Here is a 22,642-nt window from a genome sequence, read left to right as displayed (position 1 = left end):
CACTGACTCTTTCTTTCGTAGTATTACTGTAATCTGATACGTAGGCAAGAATTGTTTAGGCCCAATTTGTTAGCTTTGTTTAATTTTGCAATTGGATGTTTCAGTACTGCATTATCTTCTACCTCCAAGACTTGGAGCAAACAATTTACGTTATGTTATCTGAGAGCTGCTTTAATAAGTCAACGTACATTTCTTTAATTAAAGGAATATAATTCTATTATTCTGAAATGCTATTTTGCTACTTTAATCCAAACTGCAAAGCTCAGGCTAAACTTATTTTGTCCTTTAACTAAGAACTGAACAATTTTAGGTGCAATATAATGAAGCTGAATACATATTAAAAACTATTTTAGAATTTTAGGCACATAATATATCCAAGATAAGAACATACATCCACATATCTAAAGAAGAAACTACAGGATGACTATATTATTCAAAACTTTTTTTTTTTTACATATTTGAGCTCCATCAGCTTGAAATAACATTTTTGATATGCGGTGTTTGTTAAGATACTTTCGCATGGTTTTAAAAATAGTAACATTTCAGAATATTACTACCCCTAAATTTGCAGCTTATGCCACTCATTTCTGAAGGAATGCTTTAATCCTCTCTACTCAGAAAAGGCAATTTAACATTGATAATGTGCCTTCTCAGAGCTCCATCTGGTTGCTGCTGATAAGGGCATCTGTGTGACAGGGGAATTTTCCACTCTTCAGGCGATTTGCAGTGCTCACTGAACTTCTAAAAATCTACCAGCAAGGAAGCAGGGAGAGGGATTTCATATTACTGGACAAAATAGCAACTGTAGATCAGTACGTGCTAGTTCATCATGCAAATACAAAGGCAACCAGTATGTTTTATTTCTACGAACCTTCTGAAAACTAATTTGTAGAACAAAATCAATGGCAGCCTTCCATTAAAACCAAGATAATTAAGACCTAAATCAAACCCACTACCAGAATGTCTAAGAATAAGTTCCTAGATCTAGAATTTTAAATTTCCCTTTCACCAATAAATATGTGCAATTTTACAGAACAAGCCTCAGGGACAATTCTGAAAAACAAAAGAAAAAACAAACTCGATACATGCGAGCTGTTGTGTGTTTTGCTACATGGAATGTTAGGAGAGAGATTTGTGGAAACACATACTCCATCATACATACCATACCAACTCTCACGTCCCACACTTTTTCACTGCCCCCAGCCCCTCAAAGACAGCAGCTTACAGTTCAACCTTCTTGAAAACATAAAATAGCTTTTTTCTCTAACACATCTCTTTCAAAACATACCTGAACTTTGGCATGAAAGTGCACAGTAGAGAAAGCATCTTCTGTGGAACTAAACATTTCTACTTTATAAAATGTTCAACATCATGTACAGTCCTAAATAATTTTGAAAGAGACCAGTGTATCTCCTCCTAATTCAGGCTCCCTTCTGCCTTGAGGATCTGAGCACCATGTGCCCTTTACTGAAGAAAAGCAATGAAGAAAAACTTGGGGCATCTGATATAAGATAGAACACAGAGTGGTCTCTGAAAGCATCCTTTTCCATCTCGGCCTCCTTAACATGAAGGAAGGAGAAAGAAAATCTATGAGTGGCTGTTTCCTGTATCTAGAAATCTTTGTATCATTCACTGGAGCAACGATTTTGTAGAACACTGGCTTTATCTTCCTCACTCACAGAAAAAAACTGAGAAGACCAATTTGGCTCAACTGTACAGACTCCCGCTTCATCTCTTCTTGGGAGCTTTCATTAAAGGAACATATGGGGTGTGGGGGAAGGTATTTCTCAGAATTTGTAACAGGACAGAGTAGGGGGACGCAAAAATGCAATGCCCTTTCCAGAAAGAGAACATATTTGGATGGACCTCCTCTTTTTATTGGGACACAAGAATCAAGTTAAGTACTACCAGTTTTTCCATTTCACTTTACAGAGACAACATACCTATATGAAAAGAAAATAACAAAATGGATACTGAAACACGGACAGGAAGGGAAGAACTGAAGGTTCTCATATTAGTCTATATGTAGTCGACAGCAAAACCAAAAGCTTTGTTTACATAGACAACAAAAGAACAAAATGTACTGCTGTGCAACCCAGAAAGAGGCCTCCAAGGTACTGCCACAAACGACAGTCATCAGGGCTATGAACGTGGAGCTACTGAAATTAAAGCTAGGCACACACGATTTGCAAATGATGCACTAATCTTTTAAGATCGGTAGCAAAACCAACAGGGGTGCATATGAAAAGGTCATAAATTTAACAAGGTAAGACTGTAGGGAAAGAGGAGGTAGCTGAGGAGCTGCATTTCCAGCTGTGCATACAAATCAGGATACCAAGACCCCTAGTGCCTCCTTTGCTAGGAAAGCAGACAGGGGCTAGCTCTCCCACTGGGTGGTAGACAATTTGCTTGTAATTTCTCTTTTCTACTACCAGTGACAACTGCCTGGGTAAGCAAGAGTGAAGGAAGAAAAGTTCCTGGTTTTCCTGAAGCAGAAAGGATAAGCTGTGGGAAGCAGCTACATCTTGTGTAACCAGTAGTATTCCCATTCCAGCATGCGGAAATACATTTCAAAGCTGGCCTCCAGCTGTAAACTAGCATCTTTTAAGAAAGCTGCAGGTGATGTCATTTTCTGGCCAAAACCGGAACATGACTTATAAAAAGATTAAGAGTGTTTAATTCACTTGCAAATATATGAAGTGAATAAAAATATAATTGCATTCAAATGCTTATTTAAATGGAGACTACTTATCATCTTGACCACTTAATTTGTATGTTAAATACCAGGATGAAATGAATAACAGCTGTAGAAGTTCTGACCAAAAACAACGAAATGTTTCAGATACATGAAACTAGAAATGCTCAAAGGTTGGTAAGGAACACAAGGTTATCGTTACCTCAGAAAGAACTGGATGGAAATAAGGAAGAAACAGGATGAATGACAGAAATAATTTCCAGAAAGCAAGTTAGCCTGTAATTTAACTGTGGATAATCCATTGTTTGGATACTTAAAATTAAACATAACATACTGAGATCATACAGAGAAAGCTATTTTGCTCTGGGAGATGATGAGCTCATATATTTATTTCCACAAACAGAAACTATGAAGCTGTATTAAAATGTCTTTTTAGAAGTTTCAGGGGTTTTCAACCTAGCTATGTGATTATCAAGTAGTAGAAGCCTGCAAATCTGAATTGCCAAATCGAAAGGCAAGAGAGATTAACCATTTTGCAGCTAATCTGCCCCTGCTAAGTGACCTTATGAGTTATGGTAACAATATGCAAGACTGGACCCAACACCCAAAATCCTTCAGCCATGAATAAATAGGAAACCACTGACACAAGTCCAGCCTAACAAGGAGGGGTCACAATGAGTACAGGTGGCATATTCTAATGTTAGTGGTCAACCATGATTTCTCTCTCCAGCTGTACAAGCAGCAATGAAACACTGTTCTGCTTTGAGGTATTTTTAACTCTTGAAATGAAAACAAAAATCTTCGGTGTGGGGTGTTAATAAAATATAATAAAATATAGAAATATTTAAAAGAGATTTAGCTATCATTTTTTAAACCATAGAACATTACACCCAGAAATGTATTATAATGCCCTTTTTTTACCTTAAATAGAACATCAAATTATGGTTACAAGTAATCATACTTTGATATGGGGAACATGACTTTTGAGTCCTTTGTATTTTTGGAAAGATATTAAACTGTAGTGACCAAATGCATTGTTGCTAAAAATCTCAACATTACTTAATCCTGTATAGCATATACCACTTAATATAATCTGTTATGTATAAAGTTTAATTGCTGCTCTTGAGGCACAGTAAAGACACCTTTAAAAATATAGACAATATTTCTTTTAATAGAACTATACAATAATGTAGGTTGGAAGAAAATTCTGGAGATCACATAGTCCAACCTTCTTGCAAAAGCTGAGCTTTAGATTTGCTTATCCAGAGTCCTGCTGAGCCACGTCTTGAGTATTTCCACTGCTTATACACTCAAGGCACTCAACAACCAGAGTTTATGAAACTGCAGTAAAAAAAAATACTACTGAATCACTTGCATGCCTGCACTTTCTTTTCTTGACTTGCAGTCAGCACCTCCCCTGTAGTCCTCGCAGCACAAAAAAATTCTTTGCTTACTAACTATTTCAACTTCTTATGGAAAAACACTGTGTTACAGTAAATCTGAGTAGAGTAACCATTCAGAGCACCTTAACATTTATGGTATAGATGGAAGGAGGGACCTTTTTGATTTTCTTGGAGACAGTGTCTGCGTCACTGACAGCCATAAAACTGGAATCAAACATCACAGAGAAAATGCTAGTAGTTTTGACACTTTTTTCAGAAGTCTGACTCACACACAGAGATTCCTGCTTGCCGATGTAGAAAAAGCTCCTCCTGTGATCCCCATTTAAGTAAACAAAACAACTATCTGACGAAGAGATTAAGAACACCCTGTGATTTAAAATAACAGCAACACAGCAGTGGCAGTGATATAGAAATAATCTAATTCTGCTAAACAGGAGTAAAGGTGATTTGATGGTTTGGGAAAGGAAGGCTGCAAAAGAAATTCAACAGAAAATTCTGATTATATGGAAAACAAAACCTTGAATAAAGAAGAAAATGAAATAAGGAAATGACAGAATGTTCCCCAGGTTTCAAGCCACTGCTGCATATGCTAAAAATTAACTGAGAGGCATCTTTCCATCTTGCATATGCCTGCATACGAATATTAGAAAATCTAACCTTGATCTACTAAGTACTCATAAAGTACTTTTTGGAGAGAAAGTCTGCTGTTTTGGTTTGTTTAAGTAAACTATCTGGCAATACCATTAGTGTGAAAAACAAAAGAAAAAAATAAAAAGAAAACCATACCTACCTGGCTACAGAATACATAAACAGAAAATCATTGTCAGGTGATCCAAGAGTCTTACTATAATCTGTATACTTCTTCTGTGTGGTACTTTTTATATCTTTCATTACAGATTCCATTTCTTTACTGAGATTGGTTTCAGACTATGAGCAAACATATACAAGAAGATCAGTTAATTTTATCCAAAGAAATGCAGTAGCTGATTGCAAAGCGCAAGCACTTTGATATTTATAAAAACACGTTTACAGGCTATGAAAAATATGCATTAAAAGCCAATACTGTATTTCACGGAAGTGTTATATTATTCTGAAGGTTATTCTGGTTTGTTCTGAATATGGAAACATCACTGGTTTGTCCATGTCCTAGGTTTAAGGATGTCACTGTGTCATTTTAAAGCATATTTGCATTGTACAAGTACATGAAAGTAATACTTTGTATTTCCATGAAGACTAGAAGGCTAGCAAAATTTAATAGAATTAATTCTGCCATTCAGAAAGACCTCACGAAGCTTTTAACACATGAAGGTCTGTAAACTGCTTTCTGTAAAACAAATAATCCATAGCAAAAAATGTTCTTAAATAGACATTCTTTAAATAACTTCCAGTTACAGGGATATCAGGGTTTTTACATTGTAAAGAAATGATAAATGAAAATTATATTACATGACTCGATTCCATGTAAATTACTATGGAGAGAAGTGGAATTGTATTTCATAAAAATGATATTAATCATATTTTGTCTTAGCTTTTTAATTGTTTATTTTTAGTAGGTAATGCAGTTCAAGTGCTGTAAATTATGCTGTCTTCCATCTCAGGAAAAAACGAAGTTTCCCCCGGTTCTCAAGTTTCTAAGAGGTCACAAATGCAACATAACGTAAAAACTGAAAGGTAGAGGCAAATTAACAAGGATCTTTCTGCCTTACACTGATGCTTACTGGGAAAGTTCCCAGCTGTTCTTGAAGATCTTCCACCTCTTGCACAAGATCTTGCATACACTTGTTACTATGACTTTGCCAAAGACTTCTTTCCACGTTGTTGCCAGGATAACAAGGAAGAACACTATTAGCAAACTGCCTACAGAGGGGACAGGTAAATTCTCCTTTGTCCACTGAAAACCCCTGAAGGACCTGGTCATTCTGAAAGAAAATAATGAAGATGTATTTGAAATTTGCAAAAGATCGTGTTTTTTTTAGTTTGATATTTCAGGTGTGTAGTTAAAGAAGTAGATCTAAAATCAAAAACTATAAAAAATAGTAATTGGAATAGCTCCTCATTTTAGTGAAAAAGGTCCTAACTACGCAACTGTCTTACAATCCTCCAACTCAACTGTTTTTCCTAATTTTTAAGTACTTTTCATTATCAACAATATCCCCCATAATAAACAAGAAATCCTTTAATGGGGTATTTTGAACATTCCACATGTGTTGTCTCTTTCTAGCAATTCCAATAAAGTTTGTAACTCCTGTGACAAGATCTTTTAAAGACAATTTTATTTTCATCAATGAGAAACGTTTGAAGATATTTGTCAGAAATATAGGCTGAAAAAATCTGATCAAGTAGCCATTGGAGGGCAGCATGGCAAAACTCTAAATTGTTTTTCTTTATCATAAAGGATCAAAAAATGGAGATGGAAATATGTGATCGAGAAGTAAGCACCTCTCCTGAGTACTCCTATTACTGGCAAGCAACACTGCTTTACTTTTGTGAACTGCCTCAATCACCTCCTTCTCCTGTAAATTAATAGTGACTGTAATTTAAACTTCAAGATATCAGCCCAGAAAGCTGAGACTTTTACGTACCTTTCTGGATGTTGATTTCTGATTGTATTATGTAAAAATAAACAGTTTATCCATATGACTACAAGTCTATATAAATTATTTCAGTATTAGGAACACTAGGAAATAGTTGAAATTATTATGCATTCATCTAGGTAGTAGTAATATCTAGAATCAAAAGTTCACTGAAGTAAATTAGAAATCTTCAAGAATACAATGAGATGGATCTACAGTTTACTTCAATTTTAAGTGAGAATCCACCGAAAAAGGGACTTCAGCGTGTATATGCTGCAATAGATTACTTTCCCAAAATTCAGTAAAAGAAGATTCTACCATGAAAGCCCAGATTTTACTTAATTATCTTGATGACACAATTACCCCTGAAAATCATCTTTACAGTCATATGGAAAAGTACAGTTCATCATGGCGTCCAATAAATGTGGCACAGCTTCCAGTTTCTCTAGAGCAAGTTCCACAGTATGACCAATGCTGATACTAAAAATACAAAGCACTGCTCATAGTTTTTGTCAAAATGAAAACAAAAATCAACAAAATTTACGAGAAAATAAACAAACACCACATAAAGTAATCGTGAATAGAAAGGCTGTTTCATATGCAATAAGAAGTCATCAATTAGTCTTCATTTTAGAACACTAAATAATACAGAATGAAATGATTGCTTAAAATCTGATGCCTTCTACAACTGCAGAGCTTGTGGTAGCATTCTATGGTGCCATTCAGAAGATTGGTCTGCAAGAGGTTGAGGGAGTTGAAAGAGGCCAGCAACATCAATGGAACACTACCCTGCATACTGAGACCATGTGAAAAGAAATGGGTATTTTTCCTAGCCAACGATTTCTAAGGCTTGACTAACAAACTGTATTTTAAAACCATATATAGCAGTAATTTCCCAATAGTATTTTCCAAGGAGGGAAAAAAAGCACAGTTCGCAAGAGTTAAATTCTTTCAACTCACTTTCTCTAGCCTTTGTGTATATATGTAATATATACCATACATAGCTAGAGACAAAAAATATCTAACTTTCTGTAACTCAGTTTTCATATTAAGAACTAAAAGCAGAAGTTTATTCTTGTAAAATTCCCCTCATTTGTCTTCCCTTTCTCTGTAAATTCTAACACTTGAAACATCAAAATATGAATCTATAAAACAGAAATGAAAAACCTGTAAGAAATGGTTTACCTGAAATCCACGCCAGAAATAAAAAGTTGTATTACTGTATTTTTGTATTGTTTTACAACAAGGTTATTTCAGCCAAGTACTTTTTCTGACATGCCAGAATAACTGAAAACAGAATACTTCTGTTAATATTGTCAAGGTGTGGTAAGAGTTTTAGTATCTAGAGTTCCTGAAACATAATAAAAACACCTTGTTCATTCACATAAATCCCGTCTTTCTTTCTCTGAACTGAACAGCATAAATCCAACTGATTCCACTAAGAACAGTTCAGAGCCAAATAAACAAAACTGATTTTTTAGTTTCACTTACCCTTAAAGATTCCATGTAGGATTTGTGACAATCTATGTGTAAAGTGTGACCACAAGTTTGTACATAAACACCTCCTTCCCAGCCTATTGACACTGCTTGCAGACAGGAGCTCTAAAACAAAGCAAAAATCATGAGAAAAAAAGAGCAGCTTATATGAAGCTATAAAGGTATTTGGACAACTTATTTTAAGATTTAAAAAACAGATTTTTATTTGCATATTATCAAATCAAAAGATGTGGAAATAAAGAAAAAATATTTTATAAAGTATTTAAAGTATTTCCTTATGCTAACTTACATAGCTGCCATTATGCTATTCTTTCCAACAAGGAGCCAAGCACCTAAGTTAAACTTCTGCAGTTCTTGTCACTTAAGATAATGGCTTCTTTAAAGAACCTCTTGTATTACAACATGAAGACAGCTCTAACTCCACCATCTGTTCCAATAGCACAAGTTATCCCATGTACAAGTGCAATGAACTGTTCCAACACACCTAATTCTACAACGAACTGTTCCAACACACCTAATTCAGTTCTGTATGTAACTAAAATAACAAGATCACAGTTATAAAATTAAACCCTGATCTGTTATTAAAATTCAGTGTAAACACTTAGAGAGTTTTTAGGAAGTTGTTGAACAATGTTATGTATAATACATGGTAAAGGGAAAAGAGAACAGACATTTGTTTAGTGAATTGAGTTTTGTACTAGGATTGTTTTGAAAATACTGGCCACATTCAAAGACTCTACTTACAGCCCATGTGTGAAATATAAAGTTACCTCAGTGGCAGTTCTCAGAAAATAATGAACTAAAAAAAAAACCAAACAAACCCTGGCACGACTGCAAGTTTTGATACGGAATTCTGGAAAACTCTCCTGCAGAATTTGCAGCTGTAGTCAAATTATTAAATCTCCATTTCTCAAAATAAATAAATAAATAAGTAAGTAAATAAATTTCATACACAGAGTGAAATGTGGATTCTGGTTATACATTTAAGGAACAGAAAAAGATTTATAGCTACCAGAATTGGGAAACAATTTTTAGTGCAGACTCACCCTGAAACGGTCTTACTATATGATTCAAAACCAGGGTACTATGAATAACCATTCTGATAGTTGTATTTTCTAAGGATGCCCTAGCATTGCCTTTTTTTCGTGCATATGAGCAGGAAATTAAAACAAAATTACAAATTCAAGCCACAAGACATAACCCTGTTTACCCTGCCTCAACCTGACATTCATAATGTGCTGTGACCCTCAGGCCACAGAATAAGAAAAAACTTTCTTTTTTTTTCCTGTTGGTTAGTGCATGATTTAGTAAATGGCGCTATTTAGTAAGGCGATATGGTATACCTGGATAAACCCCACAGGACAAATATTTAATTTGGGAAAACCTTTATTAATTGCATGTATTTAACAAGGCTGCTTAACAGCAGTTACAGAAGATAAAAAACCACCCCCAAAGTCTTAGCAAGAACACTTTTTCTCTGTTCTCTTGAATTTAGAAATAAAGGAGAGCCCAAGCAAGCCACAGGCTGGGCACGGAGCATACCTGTATCAAGTTATCTTGAATCACTGTGTGATTCTGAAAATAGTCCTATTGATATAAGTATATAAACTTTTATCTCCTAATCCTTAGTCATACATCTCTATACTAAAAAGAATCACTTTCATTGATTTTCCTTTCATGTGCGAGAACTCTACTCTTTGACTGACAGTGAACATCAAATATCAGCTAAGAAAGCACAAAAAGAATCTTTATGGAAAGAGTTGGCCTGTTTTGCCCATCCTGTATGCAGCACAAAGCTTTTGAATATTTTTTCTTCCTGTAGAATCAGCTGTATCATGCTTCGTAACTTCAAATTCTTACATCTAAGAGAAATTATTTACTTGCCTCCTGAAATCTGTTGTTAGAGGAAGGACGTTTACTGAGAAGGACACATCTGATAAACAAAAGGACTTACTGCTTAGCTCAGCTGAACAAGACACTCAAGACAGATGTTTCCATTTTTATGCCAAAAGAAATTTAAGGATTAGTTCTTTCATGCAGAGACATTTTTTTTAGCACAGTAGTGACCTGGAAACTTGCAAGCAAGTGTAGTCAATTCAACTAATGTTTATATTAGGACTGTAATTTTTGAAAGCAGGATGCATTTGCTCCTTGCGTTACACAGTGTATTTTAGACTAATCTGCTGGTAGCATTACTGCGCAGAAAAAGAAATATACACTTTGGTGAGATCAAGTTTTTGAGTAATATTTTGCTTGGAACTCCATCCATTTGTAGCATGCAAACATGTGAAAATAAAGCTACAGGATTGTTTCTGTGTTTTTTATCACTTCTGTAGGAAAAACATATTCATTAATTGTTTGAAACTACAAACAAACATCCTCAATGTCAAAAGAAGGAAAGCCTGTCCACAGATTCTTTCTGAATTAAAAAAGTCTTTTGTTCAGATGTTCAGAAAGAATTTCCTGCTGATATCTTTAAAACTTTTACTTCCTAGAACGGAAAACACTTCAGGAGAAGGTGCTCTTCTGAAAATGTTGCCAAATTTTTAAAATGATACCAACACAATTACAGAATTTACTCTAAATTAATCTACATAATGTACATAAGCAAGCTTGATGCAGTTAGCAACTTTCAATTATCTGTGGATGACAATTACAAGAAAGCTAGCAATTTTGTCACACAAGAAACTGTCCCAGTTTTGACTCCTTAAAGCCAATATTTAAGCTTTTAAAGGCTCATTATTTAGTTAGATCTGTGTGAGAGTTGGTATGTCACTTGGAATTAGTCTATAGAAGCTAATTTAGGGTCATGAGTTACATACTTTTCTCCCCCAGAATGATTTCTCAGAACAGTCATGTATTCTCTTACATAGCTGTTTCACATACTAGCAAGGAAAGTCACAGGCAGCACTTCCACGAACTTCTACAACTGAACATGTCCTGCTCAGCAACAAGAGTTGGCTCTCAAAATTAAATATTAAAAGATGTAAAGTGGCTTTGCGAAAAAACGCAAAACTTTGCTTAGAACAGCTAATAGAACTGCAAACTAGACAGTGACATACAACTAATATAAAATTGAACTTCAGTAATGTGCAGAGTTGAGGATTCAGCAGAAGAGGATGAAGTCTTCTGATGATCCCTTCTTTCCATGCACTGATCCTCCCCTTCCACTTCTCTGTAGCAGCTCAGAAAACTGTTACAGGTTAAAACAACTTTTTCCACTTACTCTGTGCTGCCAACAATACTTTCAATCAATGAAGAGTAATTCCTTGATCAATTCTCTCAACAGCCACAAGAAAACTGGTATTTTGAAAATAATACCTGAGACAGTAAACTCACATCTCAATTTGTGGCCATACTGAATTGCAAAATATCTTCTAGAGAAGATCTGTATGGGTACTTAACAACTATATAGCTTGTAGATGCACTAGATGCCTATATGCCAAAAGTGTAACTCTGGGAAAGCCAGATGCTATTTAAAAATAAGGACCCTATCAGATGTAAATACTTCATAACTACTGCAACTTGACACAGCATTTACTAAATGTGGAAATGAAAGAAGGAGGACTCCAAGCTGTAATTTCATTTACCTTTTTACACATATTTTTTTCATAAGTGGTAGTATTGTTCATATGAAATACTTACATCTCTGAAGTATCGCTGTAAAGTTGTAAGCCTCACATCATGCAGTGCTGCACAGGTATCCCAAGGATATATTTGCTCCTCTTCAGTAGTTGGTAGTCTCTTCGGCTCAGTGCTATTGCGGCACTGTCCCAATACTGTATGAGGAAATGCAGCAATAAAACAATAAACTAAACAACTAAGAAAATAACCAGGAAATTCTGGTTTGTAACTACAATGTGCCTTCTTAATAATTTTTTTACTGTTTAATATCAAAAAACTGTTGTGCTTTTGCACTCGTACATAAAGTACATACATGTACACACATATACAGACACATTAATGTCTATTTAATTCTCCTTTTCTTTTAATACTTATTTTACTGCAGTCCTACTATATACTTCTAGGTTTGCAAAGCTGACAGGAACTAGGAGGGCACCCAACTGTTCACTTTTTTCCCAAACATTTGAAAATTTTCTCAGTACCCTCAGACCTATATACGCGCCTTATGGAGGACCATCCACAAAACAATGAGGACACACGGTCCTTCCAGGCTGCGTGAAATACAATGGTATTTATGCACACATTTTAAAAGCTGCAGAAACACTGCTTGTCCAACAAGTCATATATTCATACCTGAGGATGCTTGTAATAGTACAACCAGCCCTGTAGGTCTGTCTTCAGTAGAAGGACCACTTTGTCCACAAATAACACAATCATATATGGCCTCAGAAACATGCTGTTCTGATGTAGCTACCTCCATGGCAATATCAGCCTCTGGCGATTCTAAAAAAGGATAAGAAAATTCATATGAAACAGAGGGAAAGAAATCCAATTGCATCTCCATTGAGGCAGTGACAAAAAAACCCTTCAAAATAATTCCTCTAGTTTATCTATAACTAAAATATTGAAAGTAACTTGAAACTAACCTTGCTGCTTAAAACGGATACACGTACAATGAAGTACAAGTTTCCCCATATTCAAAATTATTCCCAGTGGCATGAAACGTTTAGTTCAAGTTTTGTATTAAAGTTGATCTCTTTAAAACTTATATAAAGCAGAGATCTAGCTTCTAATTCATTAAATACTATGCTGAAAACTCTGAACATAGAGAAATGAAAGGCAATGAATATGAATCTCTATTAAAACCAGATTTGCTCATAACTGATTGACAACAACTGTAAGGAAAAGTTCATCTGGAGATGTATGATATAATTTTAAGATGCTTAGAAAAGGTGAATTAAACATGAAACTAAAAATGAAAGATTTTTTTCAAATATGAAACTTGGATAATCTTTAAAAATTAGGGGTCATTAAGAAACCAATCTGCTGCTATGCAAGATGTCTCAGAGAGCTGGTTTCCTAATGCCCCACATTATCATTTCCTAGGTGCAAAGACAGAAACTTTTGAGGCTAAGGACCAGCCTCAAATTATGACGCAATTGCACTTGATGCACAAGTGCTGGTTGCACTTGGTTGTGCTGGTTTCTGAGCAGGGGGCTAACCGAAGCAGAAGCAATTTTATGTTATCTTATGCTTGAAAGAAAAGCACCATAGGACTAAATGATCCTCTCCTGACTGCTCGGGAATACATACAGCCAGCCTCTCAACATAGAACATAAGGGTGCTTTGTTTCTTTCCTAGAAGATAATTTTTCCAAAACAAAACCACTTCCTTCCTATCTTCAACTATGCCCTTTATATCTCCTTAATTAAGTAGGCCAAGGTGATTTATAGAGAATACAAAAACCTTAAGTGCAGCAGAAGTCCTCACAGAGAATTGTTCTTAGGAGAACTGCTCTCTTCTTAAAGTCCATGAGAAGCTCAGTAGTTCATGCTGCTCAAGGAGAAGCATGCTTGATGCCAGGCAGCATCTTTCCTTGCTATGAAAAATTCCATGCTATGCTCTCACTCACAGGGCAGTATCAAAATTACACAATTTTAGTAACTATTGATTTCCCAGTCAGTTATTGAGGGTCGCATGAAAATGAACTCTGATCTTCACTGTCATGCAGTTATTAATATTGTACACACGTCTATCACCATCTAGTGGCAGTCAGATGTACAATGACAAAAAAAGCAGAATGCAGCAACTGCACATCATTTATTTTTTAAGTTCAGATAGCCAGGAAATCCAGGAGCAACTGTAGCACAGAAGGAAGTAAGCACTAAAGTGATCTTTTATATTTAACATCACCTAATAGTGTAACGCACACTCACACATACTTGTGTATGAGAAGCACACGACACGAGAACGACGGGAGAGTTTCTGCCTTCTCACTTCTCTAAAATTTGTCAGTACAACATAAACTACACATCCATTCAATACTTTCTAAGTGTAGAAAGACACTGTAGTGCATCAATCTGATTTTGAACAACTCAGTGGAAGTCCTCAAAACCAGCCAAAATTTAGTCTACAAAATACCATTCATTCATAGCAAATTGCATATTTTAAACCTGAATGAAAAAACCCCACACATCACTGTTTCAAAGGTGTTTCCAACTGATTCAGTATACATAATCTATATTTCTATTGCCTATGTGCAACCAGCACATAAAAATCCGGCTAATTTAATTATAGAACTTAATGATCTAATGAATGTTTCCTTCCTAAGTACTTAGACTAAGTGATAGGCTACTTGGCAAACAATCAAATTTCAAAAACTAAGCTTCTAGCATCAAGGAAGACTTCCTAATAAGATAATCTCCCCCAGAGGCAGTGAAAGAAAATAAAGTCAATTTACACAAAATCCAAGGGCAAGAGAAATTTGCAAGAATTTAAAATCTCAAATAATCAAGCAGACTAAAATAATTCCAATGAAACAAGCAAAAGCTCCTCCTCCCCAGTTCTTTTTGAATGGACTATGATAAAGCTTGATTACTGGCTTAAACCAGTTGTCAGCTTCTTCAGAAGATCAAACCTGGGCAAGGGTTTGTTTGAAAGGGTATATTTTGGCAGCATATTTCCTGGTGTGAAAAACGTATTAGTGGCAGACTAGAAAAAAGAAAGCAAGCTATACTTATAGCAACCATCTCATTCTCATCTTTCTTGCCCTCCTGAGTTTTGCCTCTGTGGAGCTCCTGTGGAAGCACCAGACCCTGCCACACCAGCTACATAATCTACCTACACTGGTAAGGACCAGGACAAACATGTTTCAACTCAAAATACCGTTGAAAATGAGGGACACTCTTTTCTGCAACCTCCACCTAAACTATTTCATTAATACATTGATACTTGTGAGTACAAAGTAGTTGGCATACCTCCATTCCACTTCACTTTCAGTTACATATTTCCTGTTTCACGTGGGGAAAAATAAAACTGAATTGCATTTTGCTGCAATAGTACTCATATGGAAGCTTTAAATGCCCAGAAACAGAGCTCCACACTGCTTTTTTCTTCCTCTTTCTCCATTTCATATAAAGAAAAATACAGAATTGTTTTGTGTTTTTCATAGCAACTTATGAAGCATTTATTTTAAATGACTGGAGTTGCAATGTATTTTATTAATTTGATTTATAAAGTACAGGTTCTTATCGATTTTTAAAGCATGAGCTAACATTTCCTAGCTGACAGGATATAATTATAAAAAGACAGCTCAATAAAAATTATTATTTCATTAAATGGCTTTTACATTGATGAAAAGCCTTAAACACTGACTTTAATATAACAAAATTCCTTCTATTCTACCTAAAAAAAACCCACACCCAAATCACCATCAAGAACTGTCACATGAACAAAGTTGTATCAGTTGCAAATAAAAGATGAAGGATAACCTAAATCTCCTTATCTTGCTTCCCGTGGTGCACAAACTCCCAAAATTTTTTGCTGACACTAGGGAGGTATCTCCATGAAAAACAGCACTTGTGTTACGTCCTAGAACAATGCTGCCTTACTGAGTGCCAAAAGAATCCTTTGCCACCTATTTGCTAAGATACTGATCCTGAGACAGATTACCCCTCCATGTTTCAAACAGTTTTTGTAGAAGCCTGCAGTCTTGTATTGCATGAAAACCAGTGTCGCCCAAAACAAGACAACTCATCACTCTAGCGGAGATTCAGAACGTAAGTAGTGGCAAAGAAGAGCAAGGAAGACCAAGGTGGCTTTAGCTGCTAAGGCAGCAGTCATACAAACATCAAGCATTATTTGTAATACAACCAAGGATGCTTACAGTTACTTATTTAGCTCTTCAGAGTTCCAAAGTAACAAAATCCTAGCACTTCCTACCTCCTGGCAAATACTGATCTGGCACACTGTTTTACTGCAGAATGCTTTGCTGCCCAAATTTTATTTCCGTTCTGTTATCCAGAGTTAAAAGATCCACTCCTATTCTTTCCCCTAGCCAGCAAAACCCCAGAACCAAAAGGGCCTTGTAAACACAGTAAATATAGTTTACAGTCTCTGTTGATGGTAGTCAACATTTTTCCTGCTGTCGACATTTTGTGTCAAAGCGGCCCCTTGGCATCAAAGCAACCATTAGTATGCTAATATTCTTCACCCTGACCCAGCATATATATTCTCTAGAGATCAGTACCTAATTTATTTTTCTATCTGGGTTCAGAAGGTCGAGCGTTAGGAAATGTATGTCACCTTGCATTACAACTTTGCACTTCTTTTTAAGTCTAGCTAAGGAATTTTCTCTTGAAGGACAAAATAATGTCCTGCCAACACTCGCACCATAGGAAAGAAACACAAAGATCCTACCACGTGCTTATCATGAGCATTTAAAAAAAAAAAAACAGTAAAAAAAACCCAACATAACCATCACACTGTGCACTTCAGAGACAGCAAAACTACTGAAGGAATGCAAGATATCTTAATTCACAAATTAAACGATTCACAAATTTTCACTAAGATATATTTGATTATGTAGTTCAGCAGCTTGCCTGGAATAGATCATAGTATTTCATGCTTATAAAACTTAGATCTCTATAAATATCACTGTTATTTGTTAAAGGCTACTATTAACCTTGCGCAGAGGGATTAATTTTTGTTCTTATCAAGTCCTGCCTGAAAGGCAGCTGAAGTTTCAAAAATCTCTAGCATGGAGTTCCACATCACAACAGGTAAACCACAGCCTCACACTGAGGTAAGTGACTTCAGAAGTAGCTGCTAGTAGGAGACTAGAACTACAGCATTGACACTGTATATGACTACATGAGAACACATTACTGGCTCACTAGACAGTCTCCTTAAATATTTCAAGAGCTCTATCTCTGCTATTAGAAAGATGTTTCTTGGTTTATTTTTCTATTTTTTACGTTTGTCCTGCAGTCAAACAGCTAAAGACAGCACAGTGGGCCCTGTTCCATTCTCGTTCATTAACATAGCTGTTTCTAAATTTCACTTAATTACTTCCAGGCAAACTTGAATGGCAATGCAGTTCTGCAGATGTCACAGAATATAAATAGAAATTAACTGGGGGCCCAAATGTAAAGGGCTACATAATCGTGGCTTTTTTTTCTACAGTAATTATATGCAAGAAAATGCCATGCTTTACTTTTAGCATCTCAGATGAATTTGTGAATTCCAGTTCAAATACATAATTTTTGCTGGTAAGATGAGACATTCAATATTGAAAAACGAACATGTAACTGGGTAACAACTTCCTTTTAAGCCATGTTTCACTGCAGTACCCCACCAATCAAAGCAGAGGGATGCTCAGAGGATTAAGTGGCTCTATGTATTTTAATGAAGACTTTGAAAACTATAAATTTTATGAGGTTTTAATAAAATTATCTTTAAGCTTTGGCTATTTATTATTCCTGTCATCATCTAGACACATTTGTTTTCAGAGTATTTGCAGTCAAGAGGAAGTTATTATGAACTTTCTTTAGTGCATACCCACAAGCAATTCACCAGTTCTCACATTTTACTAGTGAATCACATCCACATTTCATAAAGAAGTTTTAAAAGACGACGATGATGATGGTACTAACTTGCTCAAATGCCACCAACTGAATCAGTCAGAAAGACATGGAGCTGAGGCCTCACCATCCCTGCCTTCTGACAGTGCTATTACTGTTACAACAAACAATCAAAATTCAGGAATAAACCTACTGCTGAATTTCAACCTATAATAAAAGTAACAGAGGTAATAAAAAAAGGTAACAGTTTGAATGTGCGAGAGGGGAATGCATTATAACTGACTGATTTTAGTACGAAAAGGGTTTTTGTTTTTTGTTTTAAAACAAAATACACACAGCTATAATACAATTCAGGGTAAGCCTATTAAATATATTAGTTTTCAATTTAATCATTCCAGAAAGACTAGCTTCAGAATTCTTGCCATGTTTTGTGTATTAGCATTATAGCAACAATACTTTCTGCAGCTTTTTCAATAATTTGCTTTAGCATATCAATACTGCATTCACAGCTGAAACAATTAATCTAGGTTTTTAAATAAATCCCACACACTATAATGGAACAGATACTTCCTTTCTGCCAGTCAGAACATAAAACTTTGTTAATACTGGGCTATAGTACAGATTCAGCAAACTTTTCATCACAAACTCAGAAAACAGTATGGCAACTTAGAAGACACTTTAAAAAGTTGGTTGAGAAGAAAAGCAATTTTTCAGCTAACACAATGCCTGGAATTCTATTAAGCTGTTGCCACGAAAAGTCTTCATGCAGAACAATTTTATGAAAACATACCACATTGAGTTGATTATATCTACTGCTGGGCATGATCTGGTACAACTGACAACCCACACTACGTTTTATGTTCAGATATCTGAAGTTATTCATTATTTAAATACTAAGAAACAAACAATTTCAGTGTTGCATGCCCAAGAACCTTCCTGCACAATCATAAGCACAAAGGGCCCAGGTCTGCCTGTTAAAGAAATTAGGGATTCTTTTAGATATCTGACATATGTAGTTAAGTAAAAGCTACCAGCCTTTGACATAAATAAATACTGTGTAATTTATTGATTTATCTAATTTAACTAATGATGTGGTCCATCCATAAATCAAAGCAGTTACCTTAACCACAGCTTATAAAACTCAAGAATGGGGTATTTATGCAAACATATGTATATATGAAAATATAGCTATGACAGGTAAATATATATAGCTACAAATGATTTCATATACAAAACCATCAACTTTAAAGTTGCAATATCAAGAATTCGTAATATAGCTGACTGCAGAATCAAAGATTCCCAATTGCTTCCAATTAGCCACAACCATAAAAAGACTTAATTTTTAATAAGTAGAACATCATGTTTTTAATTCTCTTCTTTCTTACTTCAACTTATAGATTAATAAGAAACAGCTACCCATTTAATAAGCATGACTTAAATTCATTTTTATTTGTGGATTTTGTTTTCTATTGCACACCCTCCAAGCATAGCACTATACATATAGTCATTAATTTGCTCCAGAAATTTTAATGATTGCTTTATACAAGACTTTTGTAAGTATAAAGGAATAAATTTTCTCAGCAATTTATGAACTGGAGAGAATTTAACAATTTAAAAAATCAGACTTCTTCAGCAAAAGCAGTTGCCAGTGCTTAAACTCAAAACGAATTACACAGCAGATGATATTTGATTTAAAAAGGGGGGGGGGAAGCACCCCAATTTCTGCTTTTTTTTAATCTTTGAAAAGTGCTGACTTTCAATGAAATAATAATCCAAAAGATTAAAATATTTTCTATTCCTCAGTTAAACACAAGCAAATCAATCAAGATTACATGCTTCTACACGGCAGAATGTGAAACAATTTACCCTCAAGAAAAACAAGAGCTGGTGCTGCTGTAAAGCCTGTGCTTGAAATAGAATAGACTGTTATCATTTAAAGCAACTGAAATGGTCTGAAAATTATTTCCTTAATTCTATACAGAGATTTAAAATGGAAAACTTTTACCTCAAATTTTAAAACTTTAATCTTAAATTTTATTATTAAAGATTGAAAAAAATGCAGTCTTTAAAAGACAAACAAACTCTGGGATGTTAAGCAAATACTTCCAAAATACATCACACATTTCATCCACTGTGTATTAAGAAACAGTAGTAACAAAATTATGTAAATATTTTCAAGATAATTTTATTTATTCTTTAGCAATTCTGTATTCAGTATTATCTTCCCAGAAAACACAACTTTAAGCCTCTTAAGTATTTAGTGAGCAAGTGGATACAGTTTGTCTTTTTTTTAAACTGAGTAAAAACCTTAATACTAACATGGGCGGAGGGAATAAGCAATCAACCACACACAAAAAAAAACTTACCAACATCCATGGCAGTTTCCATGAAGCTTTTCTGCCTTGAAGCAAATTCAGCCAACAATTTCTGTTGCCTTTCCCTGGCCTTCTGTCGTCTGAGTGAAAGAAGCAGGGGGAAAGAGAGAAAAGGAGGTGAAGAAAAAAAAAAAAGAATAAAAAGAGTACATATAATGAAGGACAACAAATGAGGTTTTAGTCAGTAGTTTCAGGCTTATTACAGTCACCACCTTCAACAACGTAATACAAAATTCAAGTTTCTTTCCAAATATAAGATTGATTTTCAAGCCTAACAGTTATTTTGAGTCTGAAAGAAATAAAATCCTGCTCTGAAATACCCTCCATGAAATCAAAATATCATTTAGTAGATTAGGACATAGCATCGTAAGAAAAAGAGCCCAAGACTTTATTCTTCAAAGTTATTTTTCTATTATGCAAGAAAAGAATAAGAGAGTGAAATGTCAATTGTCAAGCGCTCCTGTGAGCAACCAATGTCAACAAGATAATAGTAATCACAAGAGTAGTAGTAATAATGATAGCAGCAGCCTACCTCACTCACTTTTGATATGAAGCTTGGTGCCAAGGGAAACAATTATTTATTTATTTTCCAGCTAAGGCTCTTTATACTGGTTCCCCCACTTCTACCCAGGATACTGGTCACCAACAGCTTTCAAACCTAAAGAAGTTTGAGACTGCTTCCAGACTGAAGGAATTTATCTCTCTGGAGCCATGCTGACTTGACTAACCTTTTCCTCACTGTTTAATATGGCTCTAGATTTACAAATGGAAGACATTAGACCCATTCTTGACTATCCTTCCATTTAAACTGTATCAGTGATCTGTAAAACACTATAAGACCAGGTATTCTGTAACTCTGTGTATATACTTACTGCAGCAGTCAGAATAATATTGATGGATGTAAAAAGATAATGAAAATAGAAATTTATTTTTCTCTTCCTGAGGTACCAAGAAAGGGTCTTTACTTTGACAAGGGTTTACAAAGAGTAGAAATGGGGCAGTGCAAGTGGGAAAAACAAACAAAACTCATATCACAGATGCTCACCACATGGCACATGCAAAGACCTACATACACCATGGCTAGGGCTTTTACACAGCACCTTCCCAGTGCAGCTAGGGACGCTCTATCATAGCTACAAACTCTGTGCATCAGCATTTACAACGCACTCCCCCCACCCAGGGATGACTCAGCTAACTAACAAGGGATTTAAAAACATCACTTGGCGTCTGATATGCTGATGGGTGAGTCCTCTTTAGTCTCCAGCATTGTCTGCTTATTACTGTCCTGGCACAGGAACAGACATGCACAGGACCAAAGCACCTAATATACTGTAACATGTTATCCTTAAGTGGTCTGTTTATAAGTCAAAGCTTCTAACTTGTTTTTTTAAAAGCACCTTAAAACCCCAAATACCTCTGCCCATTTATCTGTCATGTTTTACCACCAGCATTTCTCAAAATAACTTCTATTTACAACAATCCTAAGATTCATTGTTCTGAGCATCATACCAGGGCATTCATTAAACCTCTTTTTATTTATTCCTCCCTGGGAATTTCTCAATACACGCCCTGACTGAAAGCAGGATGACTGTAAATAGAGGCCTTTAATAAGAAGACATAAACAAACTCTGACAGATTCAGTACAGCTCAGTACTGTAATTTTCCATGATGGCCCATGGGAGTATGACACTGCAATTGAAAAAAATACTGCAAACAGCTCAAGCTGCATTACGGTTTCTATGGCAACAACCCATTGCCTCAGTGATGCCAAATATGTTGTTATATATTGAAGTAACCGAAAAAGGGTGATCACTGAACACTCAGTCTACTTGGTCTTCACTAACACAAAACTAGACATGGAGGGAAAAGAATAACAAAATAAGAATAAAAAAGAATGTAAAAATTGCCATGTGGTTATATGAGCACTGTCCATTTATGAGATTAGTCATTTCAATTATCACACTGTCCACTAACGGGTCCCCAATGCCATTATGAATTTGGGGGAAAGAAAACACTCACTCAGAACAACAAAGACCTGGAAACGTTTATTTTCATCATTCAGCTAGCCCCAGAACTTAACTGCCCACAACTGATCTTTGAAAATATCACATCCTTTTTAGAGGGAAAGGAATGACGTTACCCTTTCTATATGAAAAGTTACGTGATTCATTGATTCCCATCCTTCTCCCACACATAAATCCAGCACTACTGAGTACACAATAAGGAGTAGGTGTCCAGGATGTTGCTGTGTTTTATTTAAAGCAGCCATTCAGTCTGGCATTTTCTGAAAGAATGTTACACACTAAACCTTGACTATTTCTCTCATTTACGGAACTATTAGAAGGGATATTGAAAATCATTAACTGCACACTTGGAAGAAAAAGGAATAATTTTACTTTGTACAGTACGTAACTTATAAAAAATACTAAATCTTCTTTTTACGTTTAATTTTCAAGGACAGTGTAGGTCTTTGACACAGAATTTAATGAAAAAAATATTTTCAAATCAGAATGGCAGGATGAACAAAGGTAACTAATCTAGAAATCAACTGAAGCAGATGGCTGCATGTTTATAGAACCAACTTTATAGAACCATAATTATAGTCTGGTTACAT

The 22,642-nt window shown here is 35.3% G+C and overlaps 1 protein-coding gene across 9 annotated transcripts in view; it reads right to left on the bottom strand.

Annotated features, from left to right (window-relative positions):
* UBR3 (ubiquitin protein ligase E3 component n-recognin 3) overlaps positions 1-22,642 on the bottom strand; it is a 109,008-nt gene that overhangs the window by 31,238 nt on the left and 55,128 nt on the right. For 7 of the 9 annotated variants that reach the window (XM_061453074.1, XM_061453014.1, XM_061453021.1 and 4 more), the window contains 6 exons: positions 20,020-20,108; positions 12,426-12,575; positions 11,814-11,947; positions 8,163-8,273; positions 5,805-6,017; positions 4,889-5,025 (listed from right to left, as the gene is read on the bottom strand). In XM_061453074.1, the coding sequence (XP_061309058.1) occupies positions 4,889-5,025; positions 5,805-6,017; positions 8,163-8,273; positions 11,814-11,947; positions 12,426-12,575; positions 20,020-20,108 (834 nt within the window). The remainder of the gene's footprint in view (positions 1-4,888; positions 5,026-5,804; positions 6,018-8,162; positions 8,274-11,813; positions 11,948-12,425; positions 12,576-20,019; positions 20,109-22,642) is intronic. The other 2 variants (XM_061453030.1, XM_061453047.1) reach the window with 1 other exon arrangement.

The sequence above is a fragment of the Pezoporus flaviventris genome, unplaced genomic scaffold (genome assembly GCF_033815535.1).
Source record: "Pezoporus flaviventris isolate CSIRO_AGI_PZ_B2104156 unplaced genomic scaffold, CSIRO_AGI_Pfla_v1 ptg000001l, whole genome shotgun sequence".
Classification (NCBI taxonomy): Eukaryota; Metazoa; Chordata; class Aves; order Psittaciformes; family Psittacidae; genus Pezoporus; species Pezoporus flaviventris.
This window is presented reverse-complemented; position numbering and strand designations above follow the sequence as displayed.